Raw genomic sequence first — 27,102 nt, 5'->3', positions numbered from 1 at the left:
CTGCATGGCTAAATAGTTCACTTATGCTTTGTCGTGCTGTTTCTGTGTTTCAGAGAATTGTCATCTGTTTTTTTGCAGATTTGGAGTCCTTTAAATTTCCTTAGTAATTTGGATTTAAGTGTTTTATTTTTTCACCAATTTTTCCACAGTTCATTATTTCTTTAATTGCCAGACCAGGTTTCCAGTGAAGGTACTTGCACTTCCAGAAACATCTGTGTGAAGGCTAATTTTTGTTCTGAATATATATTTTAAATATCTTTTTTCTTTTGAATATGAAGACTGTACATGCTATTGGTAAGCTTAGCAAAATGGATAAGTAGGATTTTAGTACTTAAATAAGATCTAGTGACATGAAGGAAAAAGACTTAACTTGCCACCCACACTCAAGGCCATATCCTGTGTGACCTGCAGGAACAGTCCCAGTGAAGACACAGAAAATACTAACCCAAGTAAAGCAGACAGGAGCTATTTAGAATACCCTACTGTTGTTTAAGAACTCTTTTTACATAGCATCGTGGAAGAAAAGCTTTCCACAAAAGGTAGGAAACAAAGGGACAGTCTTTCCCAAGGGCATCCAGCATGATCCATGATGAAACTAGCTGTTGAAGGCAGGTTTCCCCTTCTAGAGTCTTGTCCAGTGGGTAACAGTACTGTTCTGTTGATATCCACAATTTTTGGGGAACAAGCAGCTGCATATAGCAGATCTGAATTTAATTACTATGAGCAAATGATAGCTTGGTCATTACAGGATTATTTTTTTTCTTGCTCTAATGCAAAAACACTAAACCAGAAGGGGAATCATTCACAAGTATAGAGCAACTCTGATGGAAATACTTATGTAAGGTGGATTTTTGCCCCTTTTGGCTTATAAGGTAAAATCAAAGATTAAACTTTGATGTTTATGGAAGGCACAGCCCCACCTGCAGCACGGTTTGTTCTCTGTCTCCAACCAGGTGCTGTCAGAGCTGAGTGCAGGCAGGTGGTGCTGCCCTGGGCTTGCCTTGTGTGTGCCCATGGCACGGGCACAGTGGGAAATGGCAAATACAAGCTTGGGTATTGAGACAATTGTGTGTGGCTTCTGTACAAAGCTGCACTTAGTACCAACAAGTCTGAATCATCTTGTTGCAGTAAAGCTTCAATAAGAGGAAATGGGCAAAGATCTGTCATGGGGATTTATTGACCTCTTGCCTTCAGTTTTGTTTTGCTTTTGTATGGAGGTCAGTAGAGAAAGATTCACACTGAGACTCCAGTCTTTGCTCAGTAAAAGCCTTCATTCAGCTCTTTGACAGTGTTATGAGACAACAGGGTGTCAAAAGAGTGGTGCAGGTCAGGAGCTGTGAAAAGGCTCCTCAGTGTTCACCCACAGATTGTAGGCAGGTACTTGAAAGTGTCCCACTGAGGTTTATTGCTGTGTAAATGCTGGAATGCTCAGTGCTTGGCAGCCCTAGATCCTAGCACTAACCACTACTTGGCAATGATACTGCACTGCACTTAGAAATTGATGTTTCTAAAAATGGTTTTTTGAAGTGTAAGGAGACATAAATGTTGGAAAACCACTCAAGCATGGAGGTAGATTACTGGTCCGTGCTTCTATGCAAATGGAAGCACCAAGTGTATGTAAACAGGTGCTGCTGTTGTGAATTCCCAGTCCCTATTACTGAGTGAAAAGAATTGTTGGGTATTTGAGGTACTTTAAAGTGTTGTTTGTAATGTTAATGTTTTAAGTGTGCTAGGCCTGGACATGTCATTGTGTTGAAAAGGTCAGTAACTTATATGTATGGAATAAGGAATTACAGCCTTATATCTTTCCTGTTTATTATTATTAGGTATAGACAATTGAGGACGACAGTTCCTGCTGCCCAAAGATGGAAAACAACATAACTACTATATCTCGGGAAGAGCTTGAAGAACTAAGAGAAGCATTTGGCAAAATAGGTATGTTTTAAATAATAAAACAATAAGGATGCCATTAACATTGCAAAACTTTATGATTTGTGGAAGAAATCTTTATGGATCACCTTATTTTGATAGGGACGTATTTTCCCTCTTTGTTGCTGGTAATATCTAATAAAATAAGAATGTTTGCATACAGCCCCATATTTTCACTAAAACTATGTGTGTTAATTTCTTTCACCTTCAGCACTGAAATCAGATGTATTTTCTTGCTGGGCAGTTGCATTATTTGTGCCTTTGCATATGCTACATAATAGGTCTCAAAATTCAGTTTTTTGATTTCCTTAAATCTGCAAAAAAAGTTTGATTAAGCTTCGGGTCTTATATATTTTCATGTTAGATTACTGGCACTTGGGTTTTCCTTTACTTTCATGCTTTGGTGAACTAATAATTCCTCTTTTCATTTATTCTATTGGATTTTACATTTTAAGTAAGCCAAACTTGCAGATTTTTTAGTCTTGCTTTTGTAGCTAGCAGATGTTAATAAATAACTACAATTTTCTATGTTTGACAGGATGTTTACAGATTAATCAGAGTAAACAGAGTGAGAAATTAGATAGCAACTAACCCTTATTTCCAGATTGCACTGCTGTTGTTAAAGTTCATGTCTGCTCTATTTCCTATTTGCTGCAGTTTTGGGGGGTGATGTGTGACTGCAGCTCAGGAAATCAAACAGACATGTTTGCATTCAGTCATAAGGGGGAGAACAGGGTAATGTCAGGCAAGAAGTCTTAAATGTTATGAGTCTTTAGCTTGGTGAAGAAGCTACTGGGAAACTGTATGTTAGAGATTTAAGCCAATGAGTAGGAGGAGGTGAAGAAGGAATTATGCAGGTTCTGTCAATAGAGGTATCACGTGATGCCCAGTAGAGTCAGAAAACTTAAAAAGAAGTAACTTCTCTTCATTATAAATAATTAAACCATGAACCCATTGACTTGAGACCAAAAAAGAGTAGAAATCCTAAAAGGAGAAAGATACATCCATGGAAGGTAATTCATGAGTTGCTGTTAAAGACTCCTCATGACATCTGTAGCTCAAGGAATCTGTAGCCTGCAGGTGCTGGAACAACAGGCCAAAGGGAAGAGCACTGTATACCTGTATCAGTGTAACATCAGGGAGATGTTAAGATAGGTAGATACTCACTGGTGTTGTCTAACTGCTTTTCTGTTTGGTTGGTTTTTCACCATCTGCATTCCTTCTTTTTCTCCATTTCCTGCCTGCGTGTTTTCACACTTCTGCTGTAAGAATTGTCTGTCCTGCTCCTGTTCACTGAAAAGCACTTTCTTCTTTATGCTTTCTGTAAAATACAGACATTAAGCATCATTAGGTTTTGTTTGGTTTTTTTACTTTTACTTTTCCAATGTCTTTATGGATAAATTCCTTGCAGCTACATTGGTAAACTGAGAGAAGGCATGCATTTAACTCTCAGCTTGTCATCATGGAAACTTACCCCCTGTGAAAGATGAACCTAGAGAAATAAAATAGCTGGTAATCTGAGTGAGCTCATGAGCATGTCCTCTGCTGTTTAGACCATCCCTATTATTACCTGTAGTTTTACATGTCTGCAAGCCAGTGGATGAATTAATGCAGTTGCAGACATAAAATTTGTCTGTGTAGTGATTTATGAGTTGTTGATAGTATTGAAAACACAAAATTAATTTTTTTAATCGGGTGTTTTTAGCCTTTTGTCAGCAGTGAAATGCGGCTGCCTTGTGAAGCTGTACAGAAGCTACACAGTGTAGTATGAATACAAGAAAATTAGTGTACAGGAATCAATTATGGCTAGAGATGAAAGCATGTTTCTCTGCTTGCCCTTCTGCAGTGAGAGGCACATTCATCCACTGTGGTATTATTGGCTGAGTTCTGATACCATGGACAATATGAAGAGAGGTTTTTAACTAGAAAACAAAAAAAAAAAAAAAACAAAAGTGGGAGCACCTTGATAAGTCAGAAAGGTGGTCACATCATCTGCTTCTCTTTTTGACTGATTGTGATGTTCTCTTAAATTGCTTCCCTTAGATTGATTGTTGGTAGAGCTGGGAAAATACTATTAACTAAGATTTTTCAAGAGCTTTAATATGATCATAGACATTGTAAATTATTGTCAAACATGGAAAATATTAACATTAAACATATAAAATGATGGGCATTATATCCAGCATTACTTAGGCTGGATATGATTTCTTGTATTTGACTGAACTTCATCTATACTGTGTATGGACTATAGCTTTTCTGCTTTTAAAAGTACTTCTCTCCATTGTATAGCCAATGCACTACAGGTACAGGTAAGGCTATTTTACTGGCATATTCAAATTGTGCTTGTATAAATATGTGTATACATATATATGGAAATATGCATAGATTTAAAAAAACAGGAACAGTTAATGTGGTTGGTTCATTTATATGTTACTCTGGGTAAAAACATAGGTGTAAAATGATGCTTTATTATACTAAGATGAATTCAAGTCAGCTTTCTGCACAGAGATTGGCCTAAGGTGAAAGTACAAAGGGTACTTTTGATCGTTTCTCTGCTGCTGCATTATTCATGATGAGTAACACAAATTATACTCAGTTTTTCTTAATTTATTTTTATGATACAGCCATTAATTTCTTTCCACAATTGTGAAACTGTACTGTACTTCTTTTTGAAAAAAAAAGCATTCTAATACTTTGCTGTACCTGAACATTCTTGCCTTGTGGTCTTGGGAGCCAAGTGTGAGTGAAGGTGGCAGCACAAATTGTTCCCAGCAGAGCTAGTTAATAGATTAAGGAAGGTCACCTTTAATAAACAGATACAGATCATCCTGGATTTATTCTTCACAGGTAAGCCTAACCACATCAAAAGTTTTGAAGAACAGAAAATGTCTATCAGATACTAGGATAAGAAACAAAATGCAGTGTCAGGCAGAGTTCTTGTGTAAGTAGTTTTTCTTGTGTAAGTGTGCTCTTCTAATAACAACATGCACCAGGTCTGAGTTTCCTGATTGCAAATGGTATAATATTGACAGGAAGCATATATTAATTGATCTCCCTCTCACTTGAAGGTTTATAGATAATTTTGTTGGGCGTCTTAAAAAAAAAAAGCTTCAACTTCACTACTTGAAAATTTGCTATCTTGTTATAGCTGTGCTTTGGATCACAAGATAGCTCCTGAGAAAGTACATCACAAGATGGCACCAGGCCTAGACAGTTGTCCCTCTAATCCAGAAGCATTCCTTTATACTTACTTATGTCTGTCAGGAAAAGAAATACTTATCTGCTAGAACTGCATTTCTCACACTTGATTTATTCTTTACAGTTACTGCACTTGGTTCTTTATGTAAGTGTAACAACTTGTGCTTTCATTTTACAGACATTGACAACAGTGGGTATGTCAGCGATTATGAACTTCAGGACCTCTTTAAAGAAGCAAGTCTGCCCTTGCCTGGTTACAAAGTCCGGGAGATTGTAGAAAAAATCATTTTAGTGACAGATAGCAACAAGGATGGGAGAATCAACTTCGAGGAATTTGTCTCTGTAAGACACTCTCTTTGGATGTTTCTCTACTGTCTGATACCTGTTAAGAATCAGGATAGAAAACTGAATTAAGTGCTATAACTAAGTACTATTTTAGATAGATATAACTATTATTTTGAGTTTTCTGTGACAATTTAGAATATCCTATATGGTTATTTTACTCTTTCACTCTCCTTTTTAATTTAATAGATCTGACATGAGCAGCATGTGAGAGTGCCTTAGTTGAAATAGTCCTGTTTTGTTTATTCAAAGATGAAGAGATGGACTACATATTTTAGGAGCTGTTGGGCCAGCCCTTGCTCTGACAAAAGAGCAGACAACAGAAAATTAGACACCAGGCTCTGAATGCTCTTAGTAGGGCAAACATTAGTCTATCACTATGCTTAATCTCTGTACTAAAGTCTATTTATTACTGGGACTGAGGCACAGTTTTTCCCTTTCAGTGAAAAAATTTCAAAGGTTTAGACTTTTTTAAATGAGGATTACTCACTAGTGGGCTTTAAAAGAAACAAAAGCTTATCAGGCCGTTGATTAGTGTGTGTTTGGGGTGATTATTTTCTGCTTCCAATTTGGAGTAGTGCATCATTGCAACAGGATGCTTGTTAAACTAGCTATTGATCTTTCCTTTCAAGATTCTAATTTGAAGTGGTTCATAGGTGAGATGCAAATATTTGCCTCCACATGTTGAACTGTATTACTTCGCTGTCAGTTTGAGATCTCTACAATATTTGGGCAAATCTAGGATGTGGGTTACATTGCAGGCAGGTGAATAAACGGTATTAGCTTGATTAAGGACATGTGTAACTGTCATGTTGTCACCTTTTACTGTGCAGCATGTGGTGAAATAAGTGGGAGAAATATGCTATAGGCATCGAAAATGTGCATATCTTTAGATGTGTGTTTCAGTTTACTAAAACATCTATGGAAAAATTGTGTATGTCTACTTTTTTAGTTACCACAGCTTAATAAAGTTATTCACTGAGAAATAATATGTTAGACATCCACTATGCAAGTTTCATGAGAGGATTTAAACTAGTTTTACCCATACAGTAAATTTTTTTTTTTTAGAACAGAAGTCAGTGTAAATAGGCAGTCAGGTTAACTACTAACTCTAGAGTGAATTAACACTTAGTTATCTGAAAGTATGATCAATCACAAAATACTCTCTACTTTTTTGATTTCAGATAATTCAGGAATTGAAAAGTAAAGATGTCAGCAAATCATTCCGAAAATCAATAAACAAAAAGCAAGGTATTACAGCGATTGGAGGAACATCAGCAATCTCTAGTGAGGGGACACAGCACTCTTATTCGGGTAAGAAATAATTAAACATGAGCAAATTTTGCATGGAGGAAACTCTTTAAATTTGCACTACAGACAAAAAAACCAAACAATGGAAAAATGTTGGTGTTGAAAGCAAATTAACACAGAGAAAGTATGTGGAGATAGACAAGTGTGGACAATAGTTTATTAGCTGTGTTCAGTTGTTACTAGTTTCATGCTGTACTTGGAGGCAAGTGGGACTCTTTGCAAGAGCAAAAGAGCAAAACAAGCAGTGACAGCATGTAAGGGGAGAAAAATGGCCCCTTTGGCGTTCTTCTAGTAATGGTAGTCAAGCTTTTACCTTCATTACATGCTAATCTACTCTTATTCCTACATTCAGATAAAAATGAATTCTCATTTTCATTTCCACAGTGTTAATAGCATAAACTAAAAAACCCTTAGCAAACCACCATATATCCTTTGTGGGTGGAATGGCCCCCTCAGTTGTCTCTGCCATTACAGAATTGTTCAGTCCTGCATGGTTTTTGCAGAGCCTCTCTTACACTTAAGAAGCTGTTTTTAATATTTGATCCGTTTCTTTCTGCCTCCCCCTGCTGCATGTAATTTAAGTTGGTAATTGTGCCTAATTGCATTGCAGCTCCTGGCCAGAGTGTTAACCACCTTCCAGGATCACATTGCTATCAGCAATATTGCAACTTTTTTGATTGATTTGAGTCTGGAATTTGCAGTGGTTCCAGACTGTGTTAAGATTCCATATATGAGAAAGAATCATTTTGGTTAGCCAGAGGTGGCAATACCCTCTGTTTCAGTGTGATTCTTATAGCACCAGCTGCACTTGGTAGATCTCCAAAGCTGGGAATATGTTCCATCTCAAAGGATGCCTGTAGGGCATCAGAGGTAATGGTTTAGACTCCCTTTCATTTTTGGTGGAGAGAAACAGACCCCACTGAAGTGCAGTTCATGTGGCCTGGCCTCATCACCACCTCATTTATGATGAGATGAAGGGTGCACTAGAATTTCACGTTGTTTCCCACTGACAGTGGAAGAAGTGTAAGGAGTCAGGTGTAGGTACCTCTCTTGTTTGCTTCTTGAGGTAAGTGAGAGGAATACCACCTGTGCTGTTTGGGAATGTGGATACTGATACTTGACTGACTGTTATCCCAATAAGCTTTCTTAGATACACAGTAATAAATTCTGCACTAAATATAAAGAGAATTTAAAACTGAGATATTAAACTTCTTAAGTTTCTCAAAGCTAAATACAGCTCAGCAGTCCAGATCAGAGTCTCAAAAAGATTGCCAGTCTCTCAGAATGAAATGCTGTGTTTTAAACCAATGGTGTATAAATTGTGTTGTTGCACATTTCTGATCAGAAATCTTCCTCTTTTCTTTGTAATTTCTGAGAAACTGAATTTGAAGTCAGCCATGAGGATGCCTTCCCTATGATGTCCCTTTGATTTTTATGTTCTTCAGAAAATCACCAGATATTTCGAGGGTGCAGTAGGAGAAAGATCAATCTGTACTTGCCATTTTTGTGGCAGATCCCACAGTCTGATTCTTTTCATAACTGGCCTCTGTGAAACTCAGGGGTTTTATTGCAGATAAACCTCTTTGACCCACATATGATGTTCAGTAGTATGTGTTCATGAAAATGATAATCCACTATTTTAATGCTGTCTTTTTTTTCAGAGGAAGAAAAAGTTGCTTTTGTTAATTGGATAAATAAAGCTCTACAAGATGACCCAGACTGTAAGCACCTCCTCCCCATGAACCCATCAGATGCCAGTCTGTTTAAATCCCTTGCAGATGGCATCCTTCTTTGGTGAGTCCAGGAAAGAAAAGAAATTAATCTCAAAGGTTAAATGCTGATCACAGTGACATGAATTGGAAAACTTCTGATAGGCTTTAACATCAAGATTCCACTCCTAAATATTTCAACCAATGTGTAAAATGGGGAAAATCTGTTTGCCCATAGAAATGTGATTTTTAGCAAATTTTTTATATGACTATGATTATGTTATAGAAGTGGTTTTCCACTTCACACCTGTAATTATGCTCGTCAGATATGTGCAGGTTGTTTATAAAGGAGATGATAATTGCACAGTTCATATATTCATTAGTGGAAATAATTAGAAAATGTTTAAAATATTTTTAGAAGTTACTAATTATAGTCACTAAATCATGGAACAGGAGGAACAGAAATCTGAATTAAATCCATGGCAAAACAGAGAGTGTATAGTAGGTCCCTTAACTTCAGTTTGCTGTAACTTTCTAGTTAGTTAAAGTAGATTAATAGTACTTACTCATACACCATGCTAACAAGGGATTAGCATGTTAGTATTGATGTGAATTAGTCTTTGAGATCCATGTACATACAAGGTACTACAGAAATGCAATGCAGAAGTACACTGATTATACTACAAAATTTGTCAGTAGAGACCATTTAACTGACTTTGGTTTACAGTTTTAATCTTCTCAGGACCTTTTTGTGACAGTACAGACGTGCTCTATTAATTATAAAAGCCAAATGCTCGAGTTTCTTTTAGCAACATTATCTGGGGTGTTCTGAATGAATGTACAAGTATTTAACGGGGAGAGGAGATTTAGAGGATGATGAGGGGTTTTTAAAATCTTGTCATAAGTATTTTCAGCTAGTTTGAAGTGTTACAAGTTTATAATCAAATAGTATATTTTCTGTAAAATGAAAGTTTGAATTAACTCTTGATTTTTCTTCCTTAGCAAAATGATCAATTTTTCACAGCCAGATACAATTGATGAAAGGGCTATTAATAAGAAAAAACTCACTCCTTTCACTATTTCTGTAAGTACTGCATGGATAGGAACTTGCCACAAGTGAAAAAGTATTTTTCTGATTTAGTGACAGTTCTCCTGGTGGAGAAAAAAAATAATTAAAACTCCTATGTAATAAAAAAATAGTAAAGCATGAAATTCTATATTATAATACTTTGCTAAATTCTCCTGTTTCTTAGATGATTTACAGGAAAACTTGGATTTTTCATGCTTTCCCTAGTTCTTCCCATATTCACTATTTTTGTTTTGCTTTACTAAGTACCTGAAGAAAATAATTTTAGACTTCTGAGTAGATGGTCAGGTTGCACTTTAGCAAAGCAGAAAGTACCTGCATGGCTGTATGGCAGAATGACGTATTTTCATAGTGGAGAGCACTTTGGGCAGAAAATGAGAACCTCAATTTTTAATTGTGTATGAAGTAATGAAAAAATTTGAGAGAAACAGTTTTCATGATCTTGGGTTTAAGAAAATAGGTCTGGAAGAGGAAGTAGATCCATAAGCTACCAGCCCAGAAAGAAAAAAATGCTGATTAAATTGGCAGACTTTTCATTTCAGGCTGTGGCGTTAAAATACAAAAAGTTAAACCATACTATGTTCTAAATCCTCCAAGTGGGTTCTGTAATCTCTACTTATTTTTAAGAAGATTTGTCAGCAAAGATAATACTATGTGTGTTTATGTTGTCTCTGTAGATAGTTAAAATGTGACACAAGAAAATCATAATATTGATGAGAGCTGCCAGCTATTTTTCCTTGGAGCGTTTCATCTGTGACAATCATTGGCTTTACTTTCAGTGTCAGGGTGTTGAATTGTTGTGATTTTCTTATGCTCTCCATTCAGTTACAGTTTTACAGTTGCTTGAGTGTGTCAGCCTGTATAAGATTCAAGATGGGATGGCAGTGATGTCAGTAGCCTTCTGCACAGCGCAGAATTCCATCTGAACATGGTTTTCCACTGGATCAGGCCACTGATATTTTGAGCAGTTTTGTTTAATTTGTACATCTGATACTTATGAATTACAGAAAGTGTTTTGATTAGAGTATTCCTCAGTGATCCAAGCTGCAGAAGGTAGTCCACAATTTTTTGTGAGTCCATATTGAACAGTATCAATAATGTTTTCTACTAAATTTTGGTAGGATATGAGGTAGTTCACAAAAAATCTCTGGAGTGCAGTTTTCTATTGAACTAATGCATTATTTCTTCCAAAGTTTAATATGAACTAATTTACTAAGAATTACAGCCTCATGAGTTTGTCAAACAATGATATTCCAAATAGGAAAACCTAAACCTGGCTCTGAACTCAGCATCTGCCATTGGCTGTACAGTTGTCAATATTGGATCACAAGATTTGCAAGAAGGGAAGCCACACTTGGTGTTAGGACTCCTGTGGCAGATCATTAAAGTTGGTCTTTTTGCTGATATTGAGCTCTCCAGAAATGAAGGTAAGAGCAGTGCCAGGTACAGCAATGTCAGCCACTTGGAATTAGCTGAGACCACAGTAGCAATGATTTCAGCGTTCTTTCAAACTTGCTTTTAGCTCTTATTGCCTTGCTAAATGAAGGGGAAGAACTAGATCAGTTGATGAAGCTTTCCCCAGAAGACCTCTTGCTACGCTGGGTAAACTATCATCTGGCCAATGCAGGGTGGCAGAAAATCAATAACTTCAGCCAAGACATTAAGGTTTGTAGTTATTTGCTCTGATAATTGAACATAATGCTATTAAAATATTATGCACACTATGCATAAAAACAAATCAGTCAGATCAGAAGAATTTAGATAAAATAGTAATCTGCTTTTTCTAGCTGTAGTTTCACGCTGCATTTTTCAACTCTGAAAGAGTTTTGATCTCACACATCCAATTCAGTTGCTCATACTATCACGTCACAATGTGGACACTTCCAACAAGCTCATATTCAGAGAAGTTCTAATGTTCTGAGGTGCTGATTAGAGTTATTTAGGACAATTTGCACTACCTTATTAGTTAACTAATAACTCCCAGCCACTGCTATGCTGGTGTGCCAAGTGACTGACAGAGAGGACTGAAAGGTGTGCTTGCTCCTCAGGGCAGGTGGCAGAGCTGCATAATTCTTCTCTCTTCAGTCACTCTGCCTAAGGTGTGCAGAGTTCTGTAGTAGCCCAGCTGAAGAGAGAAAACACCAACTTTTTAAAACTAAAAGCAAAGGAGGAAGATTCCCTAAGGTGATAAAACCTCCTTTCACTGAAGAAAACCATGTCATTAATGGCTAGTTAGGTATTTTGAAATGCCACCAAGAAAGCTGTTATTAAAGCAAGCATTTAACTAAGGTTTTATATGAAAACTGCTACTATGGTAAAAATATATGCTGTTTAAGAGAAGTATTAAATACTTCTAAAACTAGTAGGGTTTTATTTTTTCTCCTGGTTTCTTACTGGGGGGGGACCCCAGAAGCACACTGAAAACTGCATCAAATTAATATAATTTGTTTTGTCACTATAGATTCATCCTAAAAGAACCACCTTACTCTCCTTTTTAAATTTTCATTACCTCACTGATTAAGAAAGAGAAATTTTTATAAACCAGTCTGTTTGATAAGGACAGTAAAGGTGTAAAATACCAACAGTGAATATAAGATGCAAATTGGGTATTTTTCTATATTAATTTGCCCTGAATATCTGAATTACAACAGTCTAGTTAATATTCAGGAGAATAAAACTAGCATTGTCCAGAATAATTAGCAGACATTCCTTTTCTCTGTCATCTGGCTAAATAACTTCTATGTGAAATAGTGTAGTAAAATGGCTGTATGACCTCTTTCATATTCACTGAAATTAGGGTGCTGTATTTTTGACTTATGTGGCTTTTAGATTGGACTATTAGAGCAATAAATGGCTAGGAAAGGCTACATACTTGCTGCTTTTTATTTTTTTAAATATTACACTGCTTGTTTTAGGATTCAAGAGCATACTACCATCTGTTAAATCAGATTGCACCCAAAGGAGATGACATGGATCAACTGCCCATTAAAATTGACTTTTCAGGATTTCATGTGAGTATCCAGAAATGGGAAAATAGACTGGAATTATCTGAGACCCCTGTGTATGTGTCCAACATCCTGGTTACCAGGCTGCCCCTGAATCTTCTTTTGTTTTCTAACATGTGCAAGAATTCAGATTCCTCAGAGTTACAAAGGCTTAAATGGGAAAAAACTTGTAAAGTCCCCGAGTGCTGCCGAAACAGGATAATGCATCCTGCAGTCTGAAGCATGGAGCTGTGTTTTACTTGGAGTAGTGTATGTTTATTTTCAGCAGGGTCATCCAACACAAATATTACAACATCCTGCTCAGTCTTCCTCTTTTGGAATTCAGACAAGGAAAAAGAGTAGACTTGACAAACCTTGTGATCCTTCCTCAAACCTTCCTCAAACAGATTTCAGAAAAAACATGTGAACCCTTCCAATAACGAGCAGGACAGTGTGGCATCCATCAAGCTTGACGTTGTAAAGGGATAGAGGGTCTAAAATCAACCTACATGGATGTGAAAACACTTTTGCTTAAGGTGCAATATGGTGCTCATTGGAAGGATTGTTCTGAGAATGCATTTGATGCAAAGCTGAACTGCATGCCTGAGATATCTATATATCAATCAGAATCTAAAGTAGAATCTTGTTATTCATTATAATAATGAAACCCATATGCAAAGTTGTTTGCTTACAGGCTTTAGTTCTCTCAAACTCCTTCATAAGGAGAGCTCTGTTTTCTTTGTTTGCTCTTGCTTTGGATTTTTTGGGGAGTGAGAAAGAGTAGTAGTTAGTTTTTCCATGTAGTTTCCTACAGTTTATGTGATCATGTTCTGAGGTATAAACCTCAGTACATATAATAAATACCAATGTACAAAACACACAGGTTGCCAACTTACGATGATTCAGAGGCAAAAATATTAAAAGGAAGACAAACCTGAAGCATTCAAACTTTCACTTAGGATTTTGGGCATCATCTGTAATTACTGTGCTTGAGAATATCAGTTTAAAGCAGTGATGGTGAACCTTTGTCAAAATATGTAATATGGGAATCAACAGTCTGGAAATGGAAACATAACCAATACAGTTCTGGCTGCAGTTGCTGGGATTCATGAGGAATGCTATGCTGGCAGCCACAGAAGTGAAGGACAGAAAAAAGGTGGAAGGAAGAGGGGAATTGTCATGTCACATCATCAGCAAGAGATAGCTCAGGCATTGAGGAATGAGGGAGGAACTGACATGGATCATTTAAAGATTTTCCTACCTGAAGATCTGGTAAAAAACCAAAAATGTGCAGCTACTTATTGCAAATTAATTTTTGTTTGTTTGTTTCTCTTTTTAGGATAAAAATGACTTGAGGAGAGCTGAATACATGCTCCAGCAGGCAGATAAATTGGGCTGCAGGCAGTTTGTAACTCCAGCTGATGTGGTTGCAGGCAACCCTAAACTCAATTTAGCTTTTGTTGCAAATCTCTTTAACACCTATCCAGCCCTACACAAGCCTGACAATTCATCTTATGATCTCAATTTATTAGAAGGTACTCAACTTACTAAGCATACAGAAGATAAGAATATTAGTGATTTATATTTAAGTATTCCTTCTAGGTTGTGATGTAGGATCCCTGTGTGATGTGCCTGTCTTATCTCACTAGCAATCAATATAAACCTTAGAAGTGCCTGTTGCTGTGTATATTGTTCCCTTGTGTTAGCCTGACCAAGTGGTTATTCCTGAATAACCTTCTATTATTCATTTGCAGGAGCAAATGCTATCTTCCTACTTTTCTTCCAGTTTCCTATGCTTCTTTCCATACTATTTATATATTAGCTGATGCACAAATTCTAGCTTTTCCTAATTTACAGTGCCATACTATGCAGCTTGTGGGAACAAGTTAAGCCAGCAGCACTTGCATTCAGTTAACCAGAATTCCCAGGACTTTTTGCAAACTCGATGTTTTGATTGACACACTCCTTCTCAGCTCCAAGGCTGAAACACTCCCTTTTGATTCTAACTAACTTTATGCAGGTGCTGCTGGCTTAACTTGTTCCCACAGCAACTGTAATAGTCTTTAAAAGTATTTTTCCCATACTTCATTGATATATATTTGTGTGTGTTTGTTTGTTGCCTTTTAAGGCAGGAAATTTCTTTTAAAAAAAGGCTTCTGTATCAGCAACCTATATTAATCTATTGCATCAACAACCTGTATAGATCCTACTGTATCAGGGAGTTTGGCCTTTTACTGTACAGTTCAAATCTCTAATGCTAGAGATAAAGGGATGATTGGTAACAGTCTTTGGCTGTTGCCCTTGCTGTGGACCAGCTAATCTAGGATAATGAAATGGCTCCTGCCAGTGTGTTTCACAGTTGTTCACTGATCTCAAAGGAATGTGAGAATCAGGGGTGCCGCACTCGGGAGAATCATCAGCAATGTTCACATATTCCTCTGCACTGCCTTCTCCTGCCTTCCTCTTACTGTTCCTATCAGGTTTCCTTTCCATCTAGGTGAGTCCATCTTCCTTTGCTCCTGTTTTTTCATAATTTGTCTGTGCTGCTGCATCCCTGTGTCACAAATCTTGTATCCCCCAGACCACTCCTGTGTCAGGCTTCCTGCTCTTCTCGCTTCAGCTGGGTGCCAGCTGTGATAGAGGTATCAGAGCACAGTCTTCCCTTTTCAGCTGTGATATCCCCAGTCACTGCAGTCCCTGCTGGCCAGGACAAATGATTGAAGGAAAGGTCTGGTCTTCCTCTGCTGCAATTTTATTAGAAATGTATGCTCTTGCAAATTTATACAGGAGCTGCGTGGATGTGGAATATGTTTAGTTCAGCTTCTGTGTTCTGAAGACAAAGTTGCTGATGTGATTCAAAACACTGAAAACTTGGTCAAATTTGGAAGTTTTCATTGGCATGGCAAAAAAACAGCTGAAGTAGTTTCTGGACTTTCCTGAAATATTTAGATGAGATCAAATCTCAGCTAAAAACAGTTGTAAAAACTTAAAATCACCTGAATGCTAGACTACCATTTTGTAATGGTAAATACTGGTCAAAATTAACTTACTATTTATAGTAGATATTTTAGAGATGGGTAATCATGCCAATGCTGTCTGTTCAAAGGCAAGTAGATGATTCTTCTTTGCCCCCAAATAACAACTCCCGTGGTGTCATGTAGACCTAAACCATCAAAATAGTTATTTTAGCCGAAAGACAATGTTGTTAATGTTTTTTTCTGTTAATGTTTTATTTTCTTTCCATTAAGTCCTGTGTTTTTACTGTTATTTTCTCAAGGTAGTGATATAAAATATGACATTAATTTCTCTATAGTTTCATCATAGATTGTCTGTTGAAATCTGACTCATAATTTATAATGCTTTCCTGTTTTGCTTCATGAAATGCAGATTTGACCCCTCCTAATGTAGGTACTGTATTTAGTACTTTTCTGTACTCCATAAAAGTGTTTATTCTGCAATTTTTCTTCTTTTTTTTTTTCCTAGTGTTTAATCATCTCTGTCCTTTTCTGGTTGATTTTTTGCATTGTTCTTACATGTTTCTATTGTTTTAATATGCCGTCATAAGTAAAAGAGAAGGAAAAAACCCCACAGGTGTGATGCACATAAAATGGGGGCAAGAGTTGCAGTAAGTCAAATGCCATACAGTTATTTCAGTGGGTTTAGCCAGTAAGGGCTTTCCATGAACAAGATGTCAAGCTGTAGGCATGCATGGGTGAGTAGAGCTTTCTGAAAGTCTTCATTTTCCTGCATAAATTCCATCTTTTCAGTGACTGCTCCACCCAAAGGGTATGATGTGGCAGTTCTCCTGAGTTTCAGATGATGAATTCTGGGCATAAAATGACATCTGCCCTGATAATACTGAACAAGCCTGGTGATGTGCACTTGTACAGAGAGAGTGTATCCCTCAGGAATACTGACACAACCAAATGAACACTTGACATTGTGTGGGGGTGGAGGGGACAGCCCTGACTTCACTTAATGCACAACCTTTGCATGTTGCTCCTGTTCTGAGGAACCTCAGCACTCTGGAGATGAGGTCATACAGAAAGCTGAGCTCTTGGGGGGAGGAAGAGGAGGGACCTGTGTCCACCCCACCCACCTTTCCTGCAGTGTCAATGTCCTCTGCTGTTGCTTAGATTACTGCAGCCTTCATGGCTGTTATTGTGAATTACTCCCACTCAGGCTGGCTGAATTTAGAGTGCAATTGCATCTTGAGCTCTGTTGTCTTCCAGAGAGAATCTCAGGTATTTGCAGCTCTTTGGATTCTTGACCCCCGCGCTACAGCTCCTCCCCACTCAGTTCCATGGTATAGTGATCTCAAAGAAAGAGATGGCAATACATATAAAGGATACTACCAAATTTGCTCCTCTCTCTTTTGTGTAGCTCTGCCCCCTTTCTGCAGTTTTCCAATGATTTTGGCTATCTGCTGCACCACTCAGCAGAAGATATGCTCCTGATAGGATCACAAGGTATATTTTGAATAAAAGAATAGAGAGAAAAAATTGATCAGTTCTCAGCCATCTGGAAAACTTACAAACGCTTATGTGTTGCATGATAAAGGGATTTGTTCAGAGTGGCATATTAAATATAGTATGCTGGGTTTAGTTCCTGGATTCCCACTATTCAAAAGGGTCCAGCCCAACTTGCATGCTCTTGCTCCTGCTTGGCTACTTTGGATTCTTTCAACAATGTTAAGCATGCCTTTTAAAACTCTCACTCTGAGTGCAGTTGCTGAGTATGTGTTTTTGTGGCTAAACTGTTGAGTAAGAGTTCATTATATAACCCTGGTACTGTCCTTGCAATGGACAAGTGTTCTTAAAAGCACTTTGTGATCAGTACTTTAGGTACTGCTGCAAATGAACTCAAAGCTCGGTAACCCTAAACACTTTTAAAAATAAAGCAAAAGGTACTTGCTTCAAAATACTATAACCTCTAAAGATACTCTTTATAAACTTAAATTATATCTCATTCTTGAGTTGTGATTATTTTTTTTTTAATGGGAAACTGATATTTTTAAAAACTTTGTCACAAAATGTGATTCTTCTTTTAAATTTTAATGTGGGAAGAAATATGAGAAACAAAGCTGACTGATGACCTTGCAAAATAGTGTTTTTTCTTGTTTCAGCATATATTCATCATTAACTCTTTAGTTATTTTTACAAGTAAATATTTGAAACAAACACTAGTTTGAATTGCATATGAAAAAACTCATAATTTAGAAAATGTGTCAGTAGGATGAATATAAACTATTTCATAATTACAGGAGAGTAACTGGTAAGCTGGCTGAAACTTTTTAAATAACATTTATTCTGTTAGAAATTGTGAACTACAGCTGAAATTTCTGAAGTCCAGAGCTTTTTGTATAAAAGGGTAAGAGACCTAGATTAAAATTGTAACCCTGATGTAAAAATCAATGTTATGACAATGTTATGCATGGAGAAATAATATTAAAGAGGTTTTCTTTCTAGTCTAAACATAAATACATGTTTACGCAGTAGTTTCATTTTGGAAAAACATTCATTATTGTGTAGTCAGCCTCCAACTGCAGTACTAAATGAGACAGTTGTCATGCTATATAAACCTCATCAGACAAACTTGGTGTCGTTACCCTCTAAGGAGCAAATGAGAACAGCAGTGAAAAATCTTACTTAGGTATTTGTGCTTCAGTCCAGAGAAATCTGTTCTTTCATTGTTTGGGGAGGTTTTCTCCCTCCTCAGTGTCCTCTCTGTTTTCTTAACTGTGGGAATGAAGTGATGAGGTTATTCCAAGCTCACATATTCAGGCAAAATATTTTCTTAAGTGTGCTTCTTTGCTATAAGAGAAAACAGCTTATGCAGCACTGATTCACAGGCAGCTGGCCACAATTACATTGTTAAAATTTAGGTAGTGTTTATGTAGAAAGTCAATGTACTATTATAAGCTGTATCTTTATAGAGAAAGAGGGTTGGTTTAGGACTCATGGTGGCAATGGATAAAAGCAATGTAAGTCAGGAAAGTGAAGGTTGGGTTTTACTTCCTAATTACTTTTCTGCAGTTCTCATAAGCAGAACTGCTGGTTAAAACTGTGAGGGTAACTGGTCCCCTTGGCAGCTTCACAAATGTAACCAATACATCACTGCCTTGCTAAGTCTCCAGTGCTAAAAACTAAAAAAGTGAATTCTGTTGCTTTTGGGAGGCCCTTCACAAATTAACCCTGGCAGCTTCTGTGTGGAGAGAGTCAAGCTGTAGTGTCTGCAGCTTGGAGCAGTTGCAATATGTGTGTTAGTACTAACTTTTAATAAAAAGATGCCATTTCAAATAGATGTAACCATACTGTTGAATGCAATTGTCACTCATTTTAATTTTAGGAAATTATTATTAATCATCACTATTTTCTTCATGATATATTAATTACAGAAAATATAACAAAAGAAGTCTATTTTTTTTCATCAAATTGTATTTACTCAGAAAAATGTAGCCTAACAGTACTCCCTCTAGTGCCTCTGTCCCTGTGGCCAGAATTAAGTGAGTCTGAATTGGACACTATTGCCTCATGTGTTACCCAGTGTAGACACTGTTAGGGAAAGTATGAACTCATTTTAGGGAGGGAAGGGGGTATGAGGAGTATGAGAGCCATTTAAAGATTGCTTATTAAAGTGTTTTCTCCAATAATTTATTGAGAATTATATTTGTCACCATAGGAGAAAGTAAGGAAGAAAGGACTTTCAGAAACTGGATGAATTCACTGGGTGTAAGCCCATATGTTAACCATTTATACAGGTAAGGGTTTTTTAAAACAATTATTGGACTTCCCTTGGATGACAGGGCAAGAAACAAGGGAAGAAGAGAGGGAAGTTGTATTTCTACTAGAACAGTGATTTTCAGGTTTCCAAACAATGTGATAGGAACTTCAAAACTGGTCTGTAGAACCACATTAAGTAGTATCATACTCAAATAGTCTAGCCATCATCTAGAAATACTAGAAGACCTAAGAAGGTTTTTATGTTGTCCCGTCACTCAGTTGTGCTTTGAGTTACATTTTTTTAAAAGTTGAGGTAATTGTGGTTTATGATGCGTGGGGTTTTTTCTCAGTAGACTGTAAGGAGCTGTGCAGAGTGGGGTATTCCCTCAAAGGAAGGACTTTATAACATGCTTTTTAGATGCTTTCAAATTGTGCCAGCAGTTGATTGAAATCTTGTCAATAAAAGATGAGACAGAGAGAGAAACTGGGAGCATCTGCTTCCATGTGTATTTGCTGTTAGGTTTCATTGTGTCTGTTTTCTGACCTCTGTAAAGCGATCTGTAGGTAGCTTAATGTGGAGAATTTCATTCAGTAAGTAGCTCAAGGGGATTATCAGGAATGCAATATATAATGGGAAAATAATACTTTTACTACTATTCTTTTTTCACAAGATAAGTACCTTGGTTTTGATTATTCTCCAGCTAAATACATCTGTAGATGCAGATAAAGCATCAGTATTTAACATCTGGAAAAGTCCTGAGGAAACTAAAACTAGATCAATAAATTAAAACTCTTTAGCAGCTATTTTGTCTATGCCCACTCTGTGAAAGCAATTATTTAACTGAAGTTGGTAGAGCCTATGGGTGAGCTTACTTCACTAAGATTTGTGAAAATAATGAAATTAAATGCAGAATTGGATCCATATAATTGCTGAAATCAAGCAATAGAATATAGGCCAGTTTCTCTACAGAGTGACACACATTTTTATTTAAATGTCTGGAATTTTTCAGTGACTTAATTACACTTTGAGGAGTCTCAAGTACTTACTTTCATTGTCAATACGAGCTTTTGTGCTTAAAAACGTTGTTTTCCTCTGGTTTAGTGACCTTTCTGATGCTTTAATCATCTTCCAATTGTATGATATGACTCGTGTGCCGGTTGACTGGAACCATGTCAACAAACCTCCTTACTCACTGCTCGGTGGGAATATGAAAAAGGTGGGTAGATGCTCTGGAACAGCCCAGCTTCACTGTCTCCTTTGTGCTGATTGTGTTGTCTGGATTTGTGTGCTAATGAGTCAGTCCTGGGGAGGGGGGAAGAAGAAGAAAGCATATCTTCCAGATATTATCCCAAGGAATAAATAGTAGTTATAGCATATATCACTTTATAAATGTGGACACCTTTTGGCAATATGTATTTTATGGTCTGGTTTGGATATATAAGTGAAAGTTTCAGGTCTGACACAGCTATCACAGCTTGGTGCTCTTATCCTGTGAGGTGTTTCCTCACAGCTGCCCAGAGGATTTGTGCAGGACTTGCAGAATCCAAGTTTTCCATTAGTTTTGTGACTGTAGAGGATAAAAATTACTGTATGTTTAAGAAGAACACATTTAAATATTTTTCCAAGTATAGTTTTGATATAGGTATATTTTAATTCACCGCCCTAGTGAAAGTGAACTTGTTTTTTTCAAATGTGGGAAAAATATAATCATTTGAATATTACACACTTGCATTTATAGTAAAAACTGTGTTATTTTAATCACAGTGGAGGTAGAATAGAAATCCTTCTCTAGCTTCAAATCTCACCATAGGTAACAGTAAGCCTAAGTTATTCAAAATACACATAGATTATAGGTCTGTATTGCAGAAATATTAAGGTGTATTCATTATTTGCACACAAAATTTATTTTTAGATTGAGAATTGCAATTATGCAGTGGAACTTGGGAAGGCAAAAGCCAAATTCTCACTGGTTGGTATTGCTGGACACGATCTAAATGAGGGTAATCCAACTCTGACTTTGGCTTTGGTATGGCAGCTGATGAGAAGGTAAGGTGGGCATAATATATGATAAATGTGTATATATGTGTCTGTGCATGCCTGTATGTGTCTTGTATATCAAGGCAAATTAAGGCCAGTGGTCAGTTCACCCAATGGGTATTTTAGAGAGCAATCTCTAAATATCCCTCTTCTCAAAGATAAACTTTTATATGTGTTTTGTAATTTTCCATACTGTGTAGTGATTGAAAAACATTTTACAGCAACTCTTAAAACCTTATAAACTAGAAACTGGGATTAAAATTATAAATCTTACAGCAAGTAAAAAGAGCTCAGATTATTTCATGTTGATTCCATGTATCTTTCTGTAAGTAGAGAGTAATTTAAATATTTGTAAAACCCAGAAAGAGGTAATATATACAATAGAAGTTAAAAGGGTAAAAACAATTGTAGGTCATCACAGCTATAGCAACATAACTATCATAAAATCAAAATCTTGCTAGTGTACTGAAGAAAAAAAAATTATAAAGTGATTTCAATAAAGTTTTTTATTGCAAATGTTTTCCACAAGGCAGTTTTCTTAGACTGATTGCAGAACACTTAATACTTTTTTTCCTCAGACTATTGTGATTCAGTTTTCAAGGTGACTAGGATGGTAGGGAGCCATTTAAAATCATAAAGTAAAATTAATTATGGTGTGCTGAGTTAAATACATGAAGAAGATGTTACAGTGAATATTATGAGGTTTGGGATACTGTTTTTTTCTTGCAACCACTGAAAAAATGATTTAAAGTACTAAATAGCTTATAAGGTAAGGGTACCTTATGAAGAGAAGTACTTGGCATTGTTACTGTGATGAAGTAATATTTTACTTTTGCTTGTAGCTTTGTACTGTTTGAAGAGTTGAGTTCTACTACTTGTTTTAACCTGGGCTCTTGTTTTCTTTACTGAAGGTATACTTTGAATGTACTATCAGACCTTGGAGAGGGGGAAAAAGTAAATGATGAAATTATTATTAAGTGGGTGAATCAGACACTTGCAAAAGCAGATAAGAAAGCTTCAATTACAAGTTTTAAGGTAATCAAATTTATTTACTCTTCCTTCCATATACAATCACACCTGAGATTTTAAACCTGTATGTTAACAGTTTGGCTTTAACAGTGGCTCTCCCATCAGCTATCATAATTCTTTAAGGAAGTGTTTCTGACAGTTTGTGAATCCTCAAAAAGTATTTTACGAATTTGTTAATAAGAAAAAGAAATTTAATAGCTGGAATAAGATAGAAAAGAAAAACCCCAACAAAAACCAAACAACAACAACAAAAAAAACCAAACAAAAAACCAAACAAACAAAAAAAAGTTTAAGCGTTCAAAGGGGCTTCTGCCTGAAGTTCCCAATGTTTTGGGCGTGGCATGTCGTGTATCTTTCAGATTTTTAGATATAGACACATGCTCGTACAGGCATGAAGAACAATTTTGGAAATGCTGGGGGCGGCTCACCAGTTCTACTGAGAGCTGGTTAAAAGGTGTTCTCAGAGTGACAGAGCCAGGAGAGGGAGCCCAAGGTAACCAGCGACATCTCGTGTCTTCCTGGGCACCGCCGACGTGCAGCAGCCCTGTGTCACCCAGGAGCTGTTCCCATGCAGCAAATAGGAACAAACTGATAAAGGAAGCTTTCCTTCCACATTATTAAAGTGCTAAACGCAAAGGAAGCCATGTGCGTGCCAGGTGTGCTATGCTGTGTGAATCTCTAGAAATGGCAGATTAATAATGGCAGTTGCATGCAAATATAATATTCTTATACAGGTTCATTGTATAATCAGCAGCAGTTATGTCTGTGATCCACAACAGGAACATAAGTTAAATATTTGAGAGCTCACTGTGGTATGAACTTTAATTAGGTAAGCTTTATTAGGTAACAGGTAATATAATTTTGTAGAGCAAAATATTCCATTTTCATTCTAGGAGGTAACTTAAGTCTTTTCTTAAGAGAGATTGCTGCTTCTCTTATTTCTGCATAAATTGTAATAATGTTGGTATTAAATAAATGAAAGTCTGAAGGGAATCTGTCCCAATATCTTGCTTTTGGTATGCCTGTGTTTTTGGTAGGACATTGCTTGTTTTTAAGGTCATTCAACTGGTGTTTTTAAGATAATTCAACTGATGCTTGACCACTAAAGATAAGGAGATACTGATGTAAAGTGACATATTCAATATTCTTTTTTTTTTTACTACTAATTTTTTTACAATATTCACGTATATATTGTCTATCACTCTTTGGATTTTGGCATCACTATGGCAAACAGATAGTAGAGAATGCAGAAATGCCTGATATTTTACTGTGGGCTATGAAAGCCAAGTGCTATTGAATTGCCATTAGTTCAAACACTAAAAATGACAAAGGTGTGTCCTATGGTCTTGGGCATATAGTCCATGCATTTAATGTCTCCAAGCAGAATTATATTAGTATTTTTAGATGTATAATTAATATGATGGCTCTGTGGGACTTCACTGAATTGGGAATCATAGCTCTGACCTGGTGACAGGCAGCTGTGTTGCGTGGCCTGTGCTCGGCTGCTGCTGCCTGCTCTTGGTTTGGCATCAGCAGCTCCTTCTCTGCCCAAACAGCTGGGAAGGAATAATTGCAGCAACAGCACTTGCTTTTTTGAGAATGTCTATGTATTAAATACGAAACACAGACTGCTCCTAGTAGCTCAGAATACCATCTGAGTTGAAAAATTGTAAAAAGGAGCCATAAACTACTGCAGAAAACAGTTCCATGGCAAGAAAAAGAGAAAACCAAAAGTACTGGGGAATGTAAATATCTTGATGTTGTCTTGAAAGTCTGGTCCTTGGACTTCTATCAAAATTCCCTTCCTTCCTTAGGGAAGGGGGGAAGTTTCATCAAATAAATTTAAACCATTGGTATAATAATCATATCAGCACAGTGAACCTTATAATTCTGATTGCAGAAAAGAACATTAGATCTCATAAAGGGTGAGGAAAACCTTCACATTATAAAGTAACAAAACAGTATGTATGCAAGATGTGCTGTAGAGTCTTTTGCATTATGAAGATGGAATAATCAAAGCAAATTCCTTAAACTAATCTTTTGAGTCTTTTTCTTTTAGGACAAATCAATTAGCACTAGTTTACCTGTCCTAGATTTAATAGATGCCATTGCACCAAAAGCAGTTCGTCCAGAAATGGTTAAGAGGGAAGACCTTTCTTACCAAGACAAATTGAATAATGCCAAGTAAGTTTTAAATGAATGCACTGTATTTTCCTGAAATGCAGGAAATGCATGAATTCATGGTGTAATTAACGATTTACTGAATTATTAACAGAGAGAGATTACACTAATATTAACTGATTTGTTTCAAATGAATATATTATAAATTATAACATTACTGAGTTATTTTTCTAGAGTATCTAAAATATGAACTCAAATTCACAGGTGATATGACCTCCCACCACTGCACTACAATTGGTTTCTGAATAGCCTGCCATAACCCATATTGGTTTTGACAAAAATAACTGCTTTGATAGCCAGTAGGAAAACATCTGCCAGTAGAATTGCTAATACATGCTTTCTTCACAATAATATCCATTTTCTAGTAGAGCCTAAGTACTGACTGAGCAGATGTATCCCACTATTAAAATCTTGTTTTGTTGCTGTGGACTGTGACACATTAGAGATGCCAGACAAACGACAGTCTTTGTTTTCTCTCGTTTTCAAGGTACGCCATTTCGGTTGCTCGAAAAATTGGTGCTCGTATTTATGCTCTCCCAGATGATCTGGTTGAAGTGAAGCCAAAAATGGTGATGACAGTGTTTGCATGTTTGATGGGAAGAGGACTGAACAAAATAAAATAATGAAGACATGTAATATAACTTTCTGCCACGTTAACCACGATGAATGCCTCGCAGTTTACAGAGTTCTGAAGCTTAGTATGAAATGAGAAAAAGTGTATGCACAAATACACTCATCAATTACCTTTTAATAATGTATTTATATTAGTTAATTTTATTCCATTTCATAACACATGGATTATTTATGGCTAATACTGTTTTCAGAACCCATTCATTACCAAATTAACATCTTAGATTTGTATTGCTTGGAAAAAAACCCCACCATATTAATCAAGCTTCATTTGTATTAGTTTTCATAGCATTTTAAGAATCTGCATCGTTTTACATATGTTATTTCAGGACCAATTGCGACACATTGTTTGATTTTTGTGGGTGTTACTTACACGTAGTCATACACGTTTCAAGGTGCATTCCAATCCTGTCCTATTACTCCAAACTGCACAGAAGTTATCATCCTTGCCTTATTCTCGGAGAGCTTCACTCCTGTTGGAGACAATGAGAGTCTTGTCATTGACTTCAGGGAGAGCAAGTGAAGGCCTGTGATAATGTCTGAAAACTAATGAATACTGATTAAGCTGATGAAACTTTTTTTTGTGGGAATAATCTTTAAAAAAAAGTAGTAGTTTTGTTCTGCAGGAACTCTTACAGTCTGTGTCATATGAAAAAACCAGCAATAGAAGGCAGAAATGTCATGTCATCATTAGGTCTGCATATGTATTAAGTTTTGCAGTTGGACTAAACATCTCTTGGTTGGGTTTTTTTAATTTTTCATAAAATATTGTATCAAGAAAACAATAAAGAGCTGGCTAGTCCAGTTTGGGGCTTCACATTACTGTACTGCATTTCCTTACAGGTCACTCCTTTGATTTTCCTAAATTGTATATCTTGGGTGCAAAGGTTTTGTGTAGAAAGACTGGTGCATTGTCTGGATGAGATGAAGTCTGTAATTATTTTCTTAGTAGTTTTAAAATATGTATTTGTACTCCTTTCTCTGCAGCTGTAAATTTTCACTTGCTGGAGCTGGACAGTTAATAAAGTTGTTACCAGAAGCCAAACAATAAGACAACTAAATTAAAATGACAGCAATTTTTTTAAAGTATGAAGCTGCTACTTTCTCTCAGCTCCTGGAACCAGTTCAAAGTGTGGCAAAACCCAAGAATCATGATGAGTGAACAGCTGTACTAAGCTTTATATCTTCAGTATCTTGCACATAATGTATCAACAGTAAGAGATCCATCCATTCAGTTTCTATTATATAAGAGGATAAGTGGTAGTTGAGAGAATTAAATGCTTGGATTTGGATCCAAGCAGCTGGGTTAAAAGAGATTCAGGAAGGACACTGAGTGTTGGAGTGGGCCCAGAGAAGGACCATGTAGTTGGTGAAGGGTCTGGAGCACAAGTCTGGTGAGGAGGCTGAGGGAGCTGGGGGTGTTTGGGCTGAAGGAGGCTCAAAGGTGACTTTACTGCTCTGTACAGCTCCAAAAAGGAGGCAAGTGGGGCCAGCCTCTTCTCCCAGGCAACAGCAACAGGACAAAAGGACATTGCCTCAAGCTGCACAGGGGAGGCTTAGATTGGACGTGAAGAATTTGTTCACAGAAAGGGTGATCAGACACCGGAATGAGCTGCCCAGGGAGGTGGTGGGGTCACTGTCCCTGGAGGTGTTTAAAGAGCACAAGAGGCACTCCGTGCCATGGTCTGATTGGCACGGTGGTATTGGGTCATACATTGGACTAGAAGATTTCAGAGGTCTTTTCCAACCTAACCGATTGTGTGATTCTCTAAGGGAAAACGCAGAACTGAGAGTGGTCAGGTGGGGGACGCGGTGTGTGCGCCCCGTGCCTCACCGTGCTCCCTTCGCAGCCAGCCTGCGGGGCGCGGGCCTCTGGGCGCTGCCGGGAGGGATCGGGGGTCGGGGGGTCGCGGTCGCCACAGGGCAGCGGCGCTTCCTGAGG

The 27,102-nt window shown here is 37.1% G+C and overlaps 1 protein-coding gene and 1 long non-coding RNA gene across 3 annotated transcripts in view; one reads left to right on the top strand and one right to left on the bottom strand.

Moving 5' to 3' along the window:
* The window catches only part of PLS1 (plastin 1), a 34,701-nt gene extending 8,485 nt beyond the window's left edge, over positions 1-26,216 (top strand). Inside the window, exons 1-16 of one of the 2 annotated variants that reach the window (XM_018074918.2) lie at positions 1,849-1,935; positions 4,777-4,870; positions 5,306-5,469; positions 6,654-6,783; positions 8,442-8,574; positions 9,492-9,573; positions 10,838-11,003; positions 11,099-11,241; positions 12,492-12,587; positions 13,900-14,095; positions 19,242-19,320; positions 20,385-20,499; positions 21,196-21,329; positions 22,232-22,355; positions 24,409-24,533; positions 25,018-26,216. In XM_018074918.2, coding sequence (XP_017930407.1) covers positions 4,846-4,870; positions 5,306-5,469; positions 6,654-6,783; positions 8,442-8,574; positions 9,492-9,573; positions 10,838-11,003; positions 11,099-11,241; positions 12,492-12,587; positions 13,900-14,095; positions 19,242-19,320; positions 20,385-20,499; positions 21,196-21,329; positions 22,232-22,355; positions 24,409-24,533; positions 25,018-25,153 — 1,848 coding nt within the window. In that variant the 5' untranslated portion in view covers positions 1,849-1,935; positions 4,777-4,845 and the 3' untranslated portion in view covers positions 25,154-26,216. Of the gene's footprint in view, positions 1-1,826; positions 1,936-4,776; positions 4,871-5,305; positions 5,470-6,653; positions 6,784-8,441; positions 8,575-9,491; positions 9,574-10,837; positions 11,004-11,098; positions 11,242-12,491; positions 12,588-13,899; positions 14,096-19,241; positions 19,321-20,384; positions 20,500-21,195; positions 21,330-22,231; positions 22,356-24,408; positions 24,534-25,017 lie in introns of those variants that run through there. The other variant, XM_008925310.3, reaches the window with a different exon arrangement.
* LOC115307580 lies at positions 22,105-27,098 on the bottom strand. The gene is made up of 3 exons (XR_003915882.1): positions 26,995-27,098; positions 25,534-25,633; positions 22,105-22,256 (listed from the first exon to the last, which is right to left on the bottom strand). It is a non-coding gene; the product is annotated as an uncharacterized LOC115307580 (long non-coding RNA).
* Between the last annotated feature and the right edge of the window lie 4 nt (positions 27,099-27,102).

The sequence above is a fragment of the Manacus vitellinus genome, unplaced genomic scaffold (genome assembly GCF_001715985.3).
Source record: "Manacus vitellinus isolate BGI_N305 unplaced genomic scaffold, ASM171598v3 scaffold_29_pilon, whole genome shotgun sequence".
In the NCBI taxonomy this organism is placed as follows: Eukaryota; Metazoa; Chordata; class Aves; order Passeriformes; family Pipridae; genus Manacus; species Manacus vitellinus.
The sequence above is the reverse complement of the archived record's forward strand: the minus strand, read 5'-3'. Positions and strand labels throughout refer to the sequence as shown.